Source organism: Vipera ursinii, assembly GCF_947247035.1.
Source record: "Vipera ursinii genome assembly, chromosome: 14".
NCBI lineage: Eukaryota > Metazoa > Chordata > Lepidosauria > Squamata > Viperidae > Vipera > Vipera ursinii.
The window spans coordinates 1,779,346-1,794,306 of NC_139527.1; the positions used below are offsets into that span (position 1 = coordinate 1,779,346).

The window sequence follows — 14,961 nt, forward strand, 5'->3', positions numbered from 1 at the left end:
CACCCACTTCTGAATGTATGATAATAGTCAGCTACTACTGGAAAGTTCACACAGGATTTAATTTGCAAGCCTGCAAGTAATCCTTGACTCACAACTGTTCGTTTAGCAACCGTTCAAAGTTACAATGGCACTGAAAAATGGGATATGCAACCAGTCCTCTTTGTAGCATCCCCAAGGTCATATGATCAAAATTCAGACACTTGCAAAGTGACACATGAGCAAAATCAATGGGAGGAAGCTGGACACACTTAATGACGGGAGATAACACTCGCATAGCAACTGTGGCAAAAAGGTCTTAAAATCAGACAGGACTCCCTCCTTAACAACTGCCTTGCTTAGCAATGGAAATTCTGGTGCCAATTTTGGTTGCAAATAAAGGACTACCTACACTCTTAAGAAGCCTTCAACCTGCCGGTTCAAATTCTCATAAATCCATGTATGTTTTACTCAGTAAACTTCACTGGCCACCTGTGTTGTTGTTGGCGCAATCGTACATGTATCAAAACTGCAAATAAAAGATGTAGATAAAATGCCAAACCTTTGAGTAAGGGGGCAAAAAAGGTTGGGTGAAAGGTTGGTTGTAGAAACCAACCAAAAAGGCTGGTTGTAGAAACCAGCATAAAACAAATTTCACGATGGTGCCAGCAAGGTCAAGGAAATGATTTGCAACTAACACAAGACAACAAAAGAGAATGTAAGAAAATCAGCCATTTGTCCTGCTCATCCATGGGACCTATGGTATCTCTGCCCATAACTTGCATTATTATGGACCGTGCTACCTTGAGTAATGGAAGCAATAGATTAACTTTACTTTGCAAAGCAGTTAGGAAGAACTGGCTTTATCAGTAACAGAGTGAGCACCTGTTACTCATCCCAGCTTCTGCCAACCTAGCAGTTTGAAAGCACGTAAAAATGCAAGTAGAAAAATAGGGACCACTATGATGGGAAGGTAACAGCGTTCCGTGCGCCTTTGGCGTCTAGTCATGCCGGCCACATGACCACGGAGACGTCCTCGGACAAGCGCTGGCTCTTCGGCTTTGAAACGGAGAGTAGCACCGGCCCCTAGAGTTGGAAACGACTAGCATGCATGTGCGGGGGAACCTTTACCTTTATCTTATATTTCTTTTCACTAGCAGAGCATAAACAAATATTACATTAAAGGGGCTAACTCTTTGTTGTTGTTAATCAAGAAACATTTGCTATCTCTTGGAGGGGGACTCTACCAATAAAAGGCTATTTGGGACAGATTATTGAAGACACAGACACTAAAAGTAGAATATCAGAGGTAGTCTTTTTTTGTTGTTTAATTTAGTGAAGTGCTTGTAACATATGTTCTTTTGAAAACATTGCTAACAACAAAAATCTGCTCATCGAAGTATCAGAAAGTAATTAAAATATGATAAAGTGCTTGAGTCATTTTACAACCGAGTGCAACTGGAAAGGCTAAGCAGAGAACGAATTAGCCGTGTAATTGTTCAACTTCAATTCAGTGTTTTGTTTTCTTAAGCACATATTTGGCTGAGAACTCTAATATTTATCCAGCTGGAAAAGTCACAGATCAAAATAGGTCAAATTACGCAGCTAGATTTGGGAGGTCCCCCCCCCCCCGCTTTCCTTTGTTACTTGGAACACAACAAACCCATCAAAATAATGTGGAGAACTGATGCTTGATGATTAACTAATTAACTAAACAAAACAACTATAACCCTCAATATTTGGAATTTTTAGCAGAATCTATATCTTAAAATATAATTTGGCAGGAAATGTTCCCTGGCAGAATGGGCATATTTTAAAATTGATGTGTCTGATTTTAGGCATTAAAACAAAACAAAAAAAGAAGGAAAACAAAACCTTTGTTCTTGAGAAATAAATAGTTTGCAAACAGAGCTGACTTGCTAGTTGGGATATCCAGGTGCCCAACCCAGATTGTGTGCAACTGTGCGTACTGGCGATAAAAATGTAAATAACACCAAGTGCAAATAAAACTGCCCATTTCTCCTAACCAAGGCCCTCTCTCCACCTTTATTGCCATTCAGGTATGCACTGTCAGACCACAGGTGCAATCCTCTTGTTCTCTTTGTTGTCAGGGCTGGAGGTTTTATTGCAATGCCAGCGGGCATGCTGCTACTACTACCTCTTGAGAGCAATCAGAAATAACCCCTACCCAACTGAAACAGCGTTGGTTTTATACGAAAACCTTCATGCATATGCAGCTTGTAGAGTACCACAGTTCACCAGAGATGACCTGGACTACAAAATGTAGATATCAAGACATTCTAAATTCCAGATGAGCCAACCTCCCTATGGAAAGTGCATTAGACCTGGAGTTCCAGTTCAACTTTCATGGAAGCGCAAAGGAAATCTGTAGGCACCAGAGTGATCCCCAAAGTCAACCGGTTGGCTTCAATGCCAATCCCAAGCATGTTATTTCCATCTTGGCCCATAGTGGTGAGCCAACATGGAGGTTCATCAAAGGTCTTTATTCTTCCATACAGTGCACACCCCTAAAAACCATGCCCATTTATATGTTAAGGGCAAAGTTTGCAAGGTATATCAGTGGGAAGAACACACAGCCCGTTAAGAGAACTGTGTCTGGTTTTCTTTCTGATCTACAGGAGGCTACCTCCTGGGCATAATTCAGGTTGGACAACTGCTTAGGATTGGTAATTAGCCACCATCAGATAAAGAAGACTAGGGATGCCCTGTGAAAGATGACAACTCTTCCATCTAGGGTTTGATGGGAACCCTTGTTACATTCACTCCTGGGATCAGTTGACAGCCGGACGGTCCAGTTGAGCATCTTCAAGTTCAGCAATTGTGGTGTCACTTCTTTTTCTCTTCTGCCAATCCTGTTTTGGGAGAAACTTTCTGGAGGTTAGCCAAGCCACCATCCACTGGACAGCTGTCCCCTGTGCCTGTTTCATGGCCAAGAATCTGTCTTTGCACTAGCTTGTAATAAAGGCCGCCTTCTTCCATAAGCTGCTTATGCGTCCCTTGTTGTACCACACGGCCCTTGTCGAGAACAATGATGTGGTGTGCCTTTTCCACAGTGCTCAGTCTATGGGCGATGACCAGCACCGTGTGATTCTGCACATGTCCATAAAGAGCTTTCTGAATCTGCCAGGAAGAGAGATGGATTATGGTTTAAGAAAAAAAGACATCCTCACTTTTCATCCAAAACACTCCCCCCAAATCAGACAGGAAAATATTCCATCTATTTGCTCGTGAGAGCTTCCGAGCAATCAAACGACAAAACAGGAGTAACAAGAACGGAGCAGGTTTCAATAAAACCCCACAAGTCCTTGTTAATAATATAGCTATGTTCAAAACATGTTTAATCAAGTTAGGAGCTGTGATCGTCTGTTAGGCTCAAATTTGGTTGGGTTTAATTCTGATAATTTGAAGGAGGCTTGTATTGTATAAACCCAGCCTGTTTTCAATGTTTTTTGAAGACCCCCCCCCAAAATGTGTCTCTTGGGTAAATCTAATATTTGGCTCATATATTGGTTTTTATTTTGATTTCTCTCTGTGAAGTCGGCAATGTGACATTTAGAGCAGTATTTCTGAACATTTGGTAACTAAGGCATGGCTGGCTGAGGAATTCTGGGAGTTGAAATCCGCCTGCCTCAAAGTTGCCAAGGTTCAGAAACGCTGACTTAAGAGATAGAATCTCTTTTCGTTCGCAAAAGACCTCGTTCTCTGACATCTTAGCTAACAACAAATTCTGCTGAAGGCTCAGGAAGTCTGAACAGGAAACCCATCTTCCTCACCGCGTGTTCACTCTCTGCATCTAAAGCACTTGTAGCTTCATCCAAAATCAGGATTGGCGGGTTTCTGATTAAAGCTCTTGCGATCGCCACTCTCTGCTTCTGACCACCGGACAGTTGGGTGCCCTTCTCCCCAGCTTCTGCAGGAGGAAGGAAACAAAGACAAAAAAACCCCCCCACAAAACCCCAGAATAGTAGACTCTGCTGGATTTCTTTATAAGCCATCCTGTCAGCCAATGTCAACCTGACTTCAACAATAAATAAATAAATAATAATTTGCCTCTTAAGGGGGCGCTAAAGGCCCTGATTTCGGGGTTGATTCATTTGCTGCAAGGCGGATTTGTGGTGTCAAGCCCTACCTGTGTGATAGCCGTCTTGCAATTCCATAATAAAGGTGTGAGCATTGGCATTTTGGGCAGCTTGAATGACTAATTCGTAGGGGGCTGAGTCCAAACCGTAAGAGATGTTTTTCGCAATAGATCGGGCAAACAAGACCGGCTCTTGGCTCACCAGAGAGATCTAGGGAGAAAATGAGAGTTTGGGAGGGGGGGGGAGGGATAAAGAGATGGAGAAGACCCGGTGAAGAAATTGGCTGACTATCAGAAAGACTTCTATTATAACCACCCTTAGGACTCCTCTGGAGTTATCTTCTCTTGAATCTATTCCCCTTGCCTTTCCCACCAACTGCTGCTACAATGGGGTGGGTTGGCTTGTCGAGCCATCACTCAAGGAACCAATTCTCTCCATTTTGGGGATCCAAGATGAACTCTTCAAACTTTACACATTTTTCAGTTGAAAGAAAACGACAGTTGGGTTTTATCTAACCAATGGAACTTGGTAGCTGTGAGCTACGGGGGTGAGTGAGTCCTTCAGACAGTTAGAAGCCTAATTCGTCCTTGATGATTTTATCACAACTACTTGCAAACCTATCTCCACAACTTGAAGGGCTAAGGTGTCCTTCCTGGAAACGAATCTTGTCATACCCAGCCAATCTAGGCCGCCAGCTATTGGCGATTCATACCACCGAGTGAAGATACTTGTGTTGATACAGATTGATAGGTTGTCCATCCAGAAGAACCTGGCCCTGTTGAAGAGGGTAGAAGTTCTCCATGATGTTGACACAGGAACTCTTTCCGCTGCCTGAAGGGCCCACCAGCGCGGTTACTTTCCCAGGATGGAGAGTGAAGGAGACATCCTACAAGACCAACAGATCATCATCATATCTCATCCATGACTTGGCATGTTTTGGGGTTACCTTTCCAAGGCAGGTGTATGCCTAGAGCTTGAAATCACTTGGAAAGGTGTTCTTTAGCCCCACCAAAACTCCAAAGAAATAATATGGGGAAACTCTGGTTTTAGAACCACAGGCAGTAAGTTTCAGCACTTATTCTTTTCATCCTTCTTCTTTAGATCTGGAATTTTTTGCACTTGAAGAAAGCAGAAATTCTGGACTAATGAAAATCTGGGGAGGAAAGCCATGACAAATCTAGACAGCATACTAAAAAGCAGAGACATCACCCTGTCAACAAAAGTGCGTATAGTCAAGGCTATGGTCTTCCCAGTTGCAATGTATGGCAGTGAAAGCTGGACCATAAGAAAGGCTGAGCGCCAAAGAATTGAGGCCTTTGAAGTATGGTGCTGGAGAAGACTCCTGCGAGTCCCTTGGACTGCAAGGCGATCAAACCGGTCAGTCCTAGAGGAGATCAACCCTGACTGCTCTTTAGAAGGCCAGATTCTGAAGCTAAAACTCAAATACTTTGGCCATCTAATGAGAAGGAAGGACTCACTGGAGAAGAGCCTCATGCTGGGAAAGATGGAGGGCAATAGAAGAAGGGGACGACAGAGAATGAGGTGGCTGGATGGAGTCACTGAAGCAGGAGGCATGAGCTTAAATGGACTCCAGAAGATGGTAGAGGACAGGAAGGCCTGGAGAAACGTTGTCCATAGGGTCGCGATGGGTCGGACACGACTTCGCAACTAACAACAACAACAAATGAAAATCTCCGCTCTCTACTTAAAGCGGCAGGCCTGTTTTACATTCTGCAGCTATGGTTTAAGCTTAGTTTATTAAATAAAGCACAGAGGACGCATAACACACTAATCCCCAAGGGACACGTAGGCAGCATGTTGTGTTGAAGAGCCAAAAGCCATTCAAACTATACCCAATGACAGAATGAAAAGAGCACCTGAAGTTTGTGTGTGACCTTCATGAGGACCAAACATGTAGTAAGAACTGGGATTTCTGCATATGTTAACATTCAAAGCATTTTGTTACACTGTCCTCCTACAGCTAAAATTCACCGCTTCCTACTGCTAAAATTCACAAAGTGCCAGAATGAGAAACTTGAACAGCCTATATGGATCACACCAAAAATATATAAATACGGGAAATTTACCTGTAAAACCTGGGACGAAGGACGAGTGCGGTAAGCAAAAGTGACATTCCTGAATTCCACTTTTCCTTCCAGTTGGCTAGGAGCCAAAGTCCCGTCATTTAACATCGTGGGCTGCCGGTCTATGAACTCAAATACCTTTTCAGCGGCTCCCACGCCCTGCATGAGGCCGCTGTAAACTGAACCAATGGACTAAAAGAGAGGAAGAAAAAAAATGCTAGGTGTTTTCACTTCAACAAAAATCTTACTGTGCCATTGGGGTTGTAAGAGGCACATTGTTCTGCGCTGGAAAAGAAATATGTCTGAGAAAATGCAGTTCTGGATAAGGGCCATTTTGTATTTCTGCCTTGAAGAAATCTAAATTGTAGGCTGCCGACGGGTAACCCATAAAAAAGGTAAGCCCACAGACACCTCTAATTTTTAATAGAAAAAATGGCCAAGGTGTTTGCGAAGGACAGATTTGGTTGAAAGCTTCCGTAAAAGACATTTTAAGACAACTTCAACCGTGGACAGTCTTCATATTTACAAAAACCCAGCTCATACATATGGGAAAACAGTGAAAGACATTCAGCTGAGATCACAAATGGTGACTCCTTGCAGACAATACAGAGACGGTTTAAAAAGCGTCACTGACCTCCATGCAGTCTCCTAAGACGAATTCATAAATAATGAAGGATATCAAGTTGCCACTTGTCATTTGCTCTGTGATCACCAGATGGCCTCCATAGTATAAGATGCTCACTTGAACGATGAGTAGGGTGAGCTGGAATCAAAGACAAAACAGCTGAACTGTGTTATCACCAAGAACTTTGGAGCTGAACTCCGGTTTAACTCATGAGGACAACCAAATTGGGCAAGGCTGGTCTACTCCTTCAGACACACAAAACCCTTTCCTATCAGCAGCACCTAGCTTGGTCATGAAGTGTGCAAAACCATCAAACTCAGGGAACACCGAGGACCCCACAGTTCAACCCTGAACTTCCAAATATTCTTTTCTATCGGCACTTTACTAAGTTAGCAAGGACACGTGAGACTTTAGGCAGCTGCTGACGTGGACTCAGCTCTGGAAAAATACTTGGCATAACAAACGTGCTCATATTTACTCTTGGCCTAAGAGAACCATACCTTTTGGCATACATCTGAGAAGCCCTTCCCCTTGCTGTGTGCCCAAATCAGAATTGAAGAAAGGACAGAAAATAATAATAATAATAATAATAATAATAATAATAATAATAATAATAATAATAATAATAATAATAATAAAGCCCTCTTTAAGTTATTTCTGTTGAAGAGAGAATAGAAGAGAGGACACATTTCAACCTACTCCATTTGACCACACGTAGTAGGTGTAAGCCATCGCCTCTTTTTTGTTAAGCTTGTAGACTTGCTGCAATTTCTCCCAATAGACGTCAGCCTCGGCCTCCTCGTTGGCAAAGCTTCGGACTGTCCTCATGGCGGAGATGGTTTCTTCGGCGGTGTTGTTCGCTTTGGCCAATGCGTTCTGGACGTCTTTAGAGAGCTTCTACTTGGTAAATAGAAAGAAGAAGAGTCACCGCTAAAAACGTCCTACTTCAACAGTACTCCAAGCTGCCCTCAAATCTGGGAGCTCACATGGCGTTCCAGATGCCAAATAGAAATACAGCTATGTGCATGTATGTTTCAGTCAGTATCCAGGGCCAGATGTGGCTTTGAGAAGAAAACTGGGGTGGAAAATTGTCTGGATTCCGAGAAAGGAGGGGCTGCATTCCAGAGGAGCAAGAGACAGCGAAGTTTAGAGTTTGATTGGGAGGAAGAGAGTTAAGATGACACCTCCCTAGAAGTTCTCAGAATCTATCTTTAGCTATGCAAGTAGTTCCTTTAGTTTGGCAAGATTCTGTCTGCAGGTGAGGGACATTAACGGAAACTGCTTAGAAGCAACTCTGAGCATCTTTCATAGTTTGGGGAGCCTGACCAAAATTCAACATTAGCCTGAAAGCATTTGAACAATATGTGATCATTGACCAGACCATAACTAGCAACACATGGTTTAAGAGTTCTTCCCCCAAACGTTGCCAATGATTAAAGGAATATTCTAAGACTTCCATAAAACTAACCTTATAGTATTTCCCATAAAAATCTGACATCAGCATGATTATAGGGAAGCCCATGAAGGTCACCAAGGAGAGCTGCCATGAGAGGCTAAACATGAAAACAATAACCCCGGTGGCTTTGACCAGGTTGCGCAAAAAGATGTTGATGTTCTGGGAGACAAGATCGCTCACAATGGTTGTGTCGGATGTCAGTCGGGAAATGATGTCACCTGCGAAAGAGGACAGAAGACAAAGGATCGACGGAAAAGAAAACATCACAAGAGAATACGATCTATGGAAAATGGCACTGAAGAAGTATTAGCACTCTGATTTTCCAACGAAGTCAATCTTCTCAAGCTTCGGAAACTTTTAAGCTCTGGGGAATTCTGGGAGTTGAAGTCCACATGTCTCAAAGTTGCCAAGATTAAGAAACACTGGTCTAGACTAAAGGTGTTCAATCTACCAGCCTACAGATTCCCCTGAACTACAATTCCCAACAGCCTGATTAGTGATACTGTACTTGACCAACATTTGCAGGGTCAGGGGATCCCCACTCCTGACCCAAAATGTAGAGAAACTCACCAGTCAGGTTTTCGTCAAAAAAACTCATTTCCTGCACCACTAGCGATCGAAACAGTCTGTTACGGAGCCTAATATTCAATCTAGCAAACACCAGGGTGAAGAGGCCGCCTCGGATACCTGCGGTAAATGAGCTGATTGCAGATAAGAGATGTTATAGGACTGACAAGAGACCAACAACGCAACACCCCCTAAGCCCAGGATTACCTGTACGCTATCAAGAAAGAAATGCTTGAGAGAGACACTCGTAAGATTCAACTCAGATTTTGCTCCCAACATTACACTCAAATGTAATTTTAAAACCAAGAGAGCATTCAGTTTGAGGAATTTCAGAACTTCTCCCAGCCTGGACTAGTCACACGATGCCCTTCCCTCCCTGCAAGGTTTCACTCATTCACTCACACACTCTCACTCACTCTCTCTCTCTCTCTCTCTCACACACACACACACACACACACACACACACACCATGGAAAGAGCAGAAAAGATTATTGCACACAATCCCACTCATTTTAACTTGTGTTCTTTCCCCAATTCCAGAACTTGCAATTTCTTGGAGGTTCCCCTGTAAGAGACAATCTACATGACAGCCCGGAACCATTGCAAGATCCGTCACGCAACAACCATACATTCCAACCTTCACACTGTAAGACAGTAAACACACCAATGGTCTAATGAAGCTACCTTCCTATGGCTAGAAACGCCATGATCACCACTGCCTTGGAAAACTGGTCCATGGACTTCTGGATGACTATCCCATCAATGGCCTGGCCAGTGTAGTATGGAAGGAAGGTCTCTCCTGTTGAGAAGCAAAAAAATCAGAATAAAAGTGAAAAGCAGAAGGATTTGGCGGTCAACTTCAGAGCACTTTCTTTCCCAAGTCCCAAAAGATTTGAAAAAGTTGGGAATTAGTTGATGGTGCTAAGTAGAGATGAACAAGCTATGATCTACCAGATGTTGCAGATCACAAGAGAAGTGGCCACTCAACTCATCTAGAGATTAAGAATGACCAAAGGGTCCACGCTTTGAATAAACCAATTTCAATTATTCTAGGTTACATTAACTTCCCGTTTGATATTGATCTTTCCCACAAAACCATCAAACATTCAGTAAACTTTATTTTAACCAACAGCTACACCACCCCTAATGTCACAAAACCACAGGGTCATTAGCCTTTCAAACACAAACACAAAGGTAATTAGGAGTGTTCAAGTTGTTCTATTTTTATAACGAAATTATTCACCTAAAGCAGCCAGTAAGAGGAAGAAAAAGGCCACCACAAGGAAGTGAATATCTGGCTTGGTGTAGGACAGGAGTTTACAAATGGTGGCAGCTGAGGCCTCCTCTTTCTTTCCCCGAACCCCAGGAGAACTGGGGTCTCCAACGTCTTCTGCTTCAGCCCTGGATTCTGAATTAATCCCCAAGGTATCCCTGGCAGGGGTCACAGAGGAGAGCAGCTGCCAGAAGGAGAAAGTGGCCACCAGCGAGATGTAGGTCCAGGTGAACAAACCCCAAAACCAAGGATCCTTGATGGTCTTTCTCACTTCAGAATAAAGAAGCAACTTGACCAGGGCATAAATTCCAATCGCCAAACAGACCAAGATGATAAAGATCCGGGAGCCTTTCAACCGTTTGGGACCATAACTGGTGTTTTTGGCCACCCCAATGGAGGCCCCCAAGAGCAGGCAACTGCGATACAGGCAAGAGCCCCAAATATCCAGCATGGAGTCAAAGATGTTGAAGTGCTTGAGGTCCTGAAGGATGGTCCTGCTGTGGCGGTTGTGTTCGTACAACAGGGTGGTCAACGTCACATCCGTCCCTATGAAGGTGAGGGTGCTGGCCACAGCTGTCCAAGCACGCATTTTAAACTGGTTCCAGAATGAGGTAGAGAGATAGGAATCATAAAACAGAAGGGAAGGGAGAAACACGGAGCTCCTAGGCCAGGGTTAACGCCAACATCACTGCTCAGTCTTTCCTACAAGAGAAGAGAGAACAGGACAGCGTATTCACACATGACTTCTTAACTGTGATTTAGCTAAGTTGCAGTTGCTGGGCTTGCTTTGCACAACCAAGGAAAAAGGAAGAGATAGCTGGGCACCGAACCGTGGCTGGCTTCATCTAGATCAAATTCACCAAATTCACCGTGTAACTTGGTACAGGCAGTCCCCGACTTACGACCGTTCAGAGTTACAGCAGACTTCCCCAGAGCTACTTCCAAACCAGTTGAACCACTCATTGGGTGCAATGGATTTGCTGAATGGCCACCATGTTTGCTTAGCAACCACTGTATAAAATCAGGCACAATCACCTGATGACCCACTTAATGATCAGCACAACGTACAACCATAATTCTGGTTGTAAGTAGAGGACTAACTGTATAATCTTCCAGAAACTTTTGTTTCTCTAGTCCAGGGGTAGGCAACCTCGGCTCTTTTATGACTCATGGACTTCAACTCCCAGAATTCCTGGGAGTTGAAGTCCATGAGTCATAAAAAAGCCAAGGTTGCCTACCCCTGCTCTAGTCTCACCTGATCTTCCTACCACTTCTTTTAAATTCTCCCTTTTTAATATATCTTTTATGCCTTCTAGCTTTTAAGCATCATTTTTAGATGTTTGAGTTCTCTCTCTCTCTCTCTCTCTCTCCCCTTTATTCTTCTTTTTCATGGCTGCACCCCACCCTCTTATGCTGGTCTATGGATATAAACAGGATTTTATTTGTTATTGATATTTTCTGGAATCAACCATAATAAACTAACTTTGCAAATTAGGCTACATGGCCGTACAAAACAGTAAGTGGAACAACCAACTGAATTAGCCTTACGACAAGCTGATGGTTTAAAACAATGAATATTCCTCAACTGTTCGGTTGCTTTCAATTTTAAACAAGCATCCAGGGACAGACCTCACCTCTCATCATCTCTTTCGATAAATAAAGATGAGGATTTTTAAGGAAGACCAGCAATTCAATGACTGTATTTTCTTGGGGAAAAAAAATAAAGGACAAACCTAGAAATGCAGACAAATCCAAAAGTCTGTGCATAAGGACCAAAAAATGCTAATTATTTATCTTCATAACTTCACATGACAAAGAAAAATCCAAAACAAAAAATATGGTTTGGGGAAAAATAAATCAGCTTTGTGAAATAACGGACTGCCCTTAATAATAAAGGATGGGTGGTCCCTGTAACCAAGGACTGCTAGGCCGCTTGGCTGTTGCTATGGAAACAGGGAAAGTTGATCCTTCTGGGCTGTTTTTTTTAAAAAAATTGTTCACCTTTCATTCAAATCAAAACCAAATCCCTGAATGAACCTGTGTATATTCCTATTTATTTAATCTGAAGCCTTCAGGAAAAGTACCAGATGATCCAAAGGATGGAATCACATCAAGCTGGGAGGATTGGGACTCTCAAAAAGGACTCCAGACCCTATCTGCCACGGCTAAGGATGATGGGCCCTTCTGGAAGGGGTAGGAAGCAGAAAGAATTGAACAGGAAGGACAATTAAAAAACCTCTTTGGTTTTAATCTTTTGAGGTTAAACACAAGCTTTGGAAAAGAGAGAGAGAGAGAGAGAGAGAGAGAGAGAGAGAGAGAGAGAGAGAGAGAGAGAGAGAGAGAGAGAGAGAGAGAGAGCGCACATTGCTTTAACAGATGCTATAAATAAATGGATTTAAAAGCATCCAGGTTTTATAAGGGATTTTTCAACCCCCCTCTCAAACTTGCCTTCATCTGGTTTGGATTTTAGTTTTATCCTTCCCAGATCAAAAGCCAATCTGAAAATGTCCACATTTAAAACTGCAATGGCCTATAAATCTTACCCTGTATTTAATTCAGATAACGGGGTGAAAAACTCCCCGATCAGGGAAAAACCATTGGAGATGCTCAGATTTTTATACTTATATCAAACAAACCAGAATGGAGACATTCCAAATTGAGCCTAAAAGATAAAGATAAATTCTTTTTTTAAAAAAAAAACACTCTATAAAATTGCTGGCCTATCTTTTTATATTTCCTTTGTCCTTTTCCCCTACCTTATCGTCTGCAGAAACATTGGCTCAACTTTGATCATCATTTACAACTTCAGGGCCAAGAAAAGATTCTGTGTAAAGGCTCTGAAATCCTGAACGGGGGACAAAAAAGGGAACTCATCGAAACATAATTTGGGGAAGTTTCATTGCAACCCAATTAAATGTGCTTAATGGCATAATAAGCCCCAAAGCTCCTTGCCAGAATCTGCCAAGTCATTTAAAGAGGAGGAAAAAGCAGTGCAAAAATTAACTTTCCGCTAGCACAGTAAAATCTAATTTATTGACCTTATGTCATACCTTGCCTTGCTTTGACCTAAAAATACGCTCCTTGCCAAAAAATAAAACATTTTAATGTTTTTATTCCTTTGCCAGGCAGTTGTCGGAGAGTTCCGCAGTGGAGATGTTGCATCTGCCCTTAAATGAAAGGGAGAGATTGACTTTGATGGGAAGGGAGAGATTTGTTTGATCAAAACAGGGAAGGCAAGCTTCCTAATTTCCTGATAAAGCATCCAGGCTGACTGGCTCAGCCTCATCAATCTGCTGCAGCGGATGAAAGATGAGGACGAAACAGGCTGCAAAGGAAGTTACTCAGATCTCAATTTATTTCCCGGTGTGACTCAGTCATTTTGGTGAAACGGCAGGACCAAAAAAAAAACAACACAAATCCTTGGATCTCTCAAAAGCCCCCATTCCCAACCTCCCTTCTAGTCAAGACTTGCCTTCATCTCATTCGGCTTTGAGTTGCATCCTTTCCACATCAAAAGCTAACCCGAATAGAAAAGAAATCATTATTATTTTTTACCCACAGGTCTCCTTTGCAAAATTCAGGATAATTCTGGAGACTGGCAAGATGGGTGGGAGAGCTGCTGGGTGCCTCTAATGCCTCCCAAATCTTTTTTGTTTTCTTTTTCTTTAAATCCTCCGGAGATCCCTGCAAGGTAGGCCCAGCCAACGCCAGGGACTGTCCAGCAGCTCCCATCAGGACCAGTATCTGCAGCCACAGCTTGGGGGCAGCAAAGGATTGGCCAACCTCAAGCAAGCCAGCAAGAAAAGGTGGGCAGATCCCAGTTAAGGGTCTGAATTTCTCTTTCTGCAAACCCCGGGGCTTCAAATGCGGGGCGATTCCCAAAGGCTTGTCTGCCTTTGCGAGCAAGGATTTGCCCCGCCTGGCGTCTGCATCAGGCAAACCGAGCATGGAAGAAAGGGGGGGGAAATTAAATTAAATGGACAGGTGTTTTGCAGAGAGGAGAAAGACTCACCTTCCCGCAGGGTTGGGTTAAATTAAAAAAAAGGCGTGGAAAGCCTCAGCTGCCTCTCTGCATCCTTCCAGGGAGGGAAGCCAGCCTGCACGGGTCTGCGGGTGCACGTGTGCATGCAAACCCCCCCAACCCGACCCTCTTTACCTGCAGACGAGCGCAAGACCCGCTAATCTCCTTTGCCGGCGGAGGCTGAGCGGCGCCCGGGACAAGGTCGGAAGGGGCGGGGTCTCCGATGGATCCCGCCTCCTCGCGAGGCCCCGCCCACGCCTGCCTGCCTACCTGCCTGCCTTTGCAGCTGGAGAAAGATGCTGAAGGTGCTCCTCCCTTTGCCAGAGGGAGAAGCGGAGGAAACAAAAATGAATAAATAAATAACGCAACTCCCTCTCTCTCTCTCTCTCTCATCCCGCGGGGGAAAAAGCAAAAAGCATCCGCTTCCTCGGGAGGGGAAGGAAGACAAGCAGGGCTGGTGGGTGCAGCCTGGCCCTTCCCAGGGCTTTGCATGGATTGCAAAACCCATAATGCGTGATGGGGCCGGGAGCAGAAGTGCAGGAAAAGGCGGTTTTCCAAGCCAGCGGTGTGCAGGGGTGTGTCTGTGTTGCATGGCAGCCTCCAAGGGCTGCCTTCCAAACTACTGAAGTTACTCTTTGTGAGCTGCTGTCCTCTTCAGCCCTCCAGCGCCACTGCGAGGTCCTTGCATCCTCACAGCTGACTTATCTTGTGGCAGTGAGTTTCATAGACTGTGGGAAGCGGGGCTCCTTTGGCCTCCCTGCCCAAATCCAGAGGGCCAATAGATGGTAGGAAGGGAGTGAGGGAAAATTCCTTCCTTCCTTCCTTCCTTCCTTCCTTCCTTCCTTCCTTCCTTCCGTGT

The 14,961-nt window shown here is 43.9% G+C and overlaps 1 protein-coding gene across 2 annotated transcripts; it reads right to left on the minus strand.

Annotated features, from left to right (window-relative positions):
• Window positions 1-1,294: 1,294 nt before the first annotated feature.
• On the minus strand, window positions 1,295-14,249 carry ABCB9 (ATP binding cassette subfamily B member 9). 2 transcript variants are annotated; one of them, XM_083373683.1, is made up of 13 exons: window positions 14,094-14,221; window positions 12,838-12,926; window positions 10,052-10,783; window positions 9,493-9,607; window positions 8,812-8,942; window positions 8,254-8,459; window positions 7,485-7,682; window positions 6,795-6,923; window positions 6,164-6,352; window positions 4,789-4,962; window positions 4,127-4,286; window positions 3,771-3,907; window positions 1,295-3,117 (listed from the first exon to the last, which is right to left on the minus strand). In XM_083373683.1, the coding sequence occupies exons 3-13, from the start codon at window positions 10,668-10,670 to the stop codon at window positions 2,824-2,826; spliced, it is 2,352 nt and encodes a 783-aa protein (XP_083229809.1). In that variant the 5' UTR covers window positions 10,671-10,783; window positions 12,838-12,926; window positions 14,094-14,221; the 3' UTR covers window positions 1,295-2,823. The 2 variants fall into 2 exon arrangements, with proteins under 2 accessions (XP_083229809.1, XP_083229808.1); XM_083373682.1 differs by lacking the exon at window positions 12,838-12,926 and having other exon boundaries at window positions 14,094-14,249.
• Window positions 14,250-14,961: the final 712 nt, after the last annotated feature.

Bases quoted from the DNA above. Each gene is read 5' to 3' on its own strand.
- ABCB9 (XM_083373682.1), bottom strand. From the start codon at position 10,670: ATGCGTGCTTGGACAGCTGTGGCCAGCACCCTCACCTTCATAGGGACG. The intron at 8,460-8,811 runs GTGAGTTTCTCT...CCTCTTTCGCAG, and splicing joins TTTTGACGAAAACCTGACTG to GTGACATCATTTCCCGACTG. The intron at 6,924-7,484 runs GTAGGTTGAAAT...CTTTGATTCCAG, and splicing joins ACTACGTGTGGTCAAATGGA to CTCACCCTACTCATCGTTCA.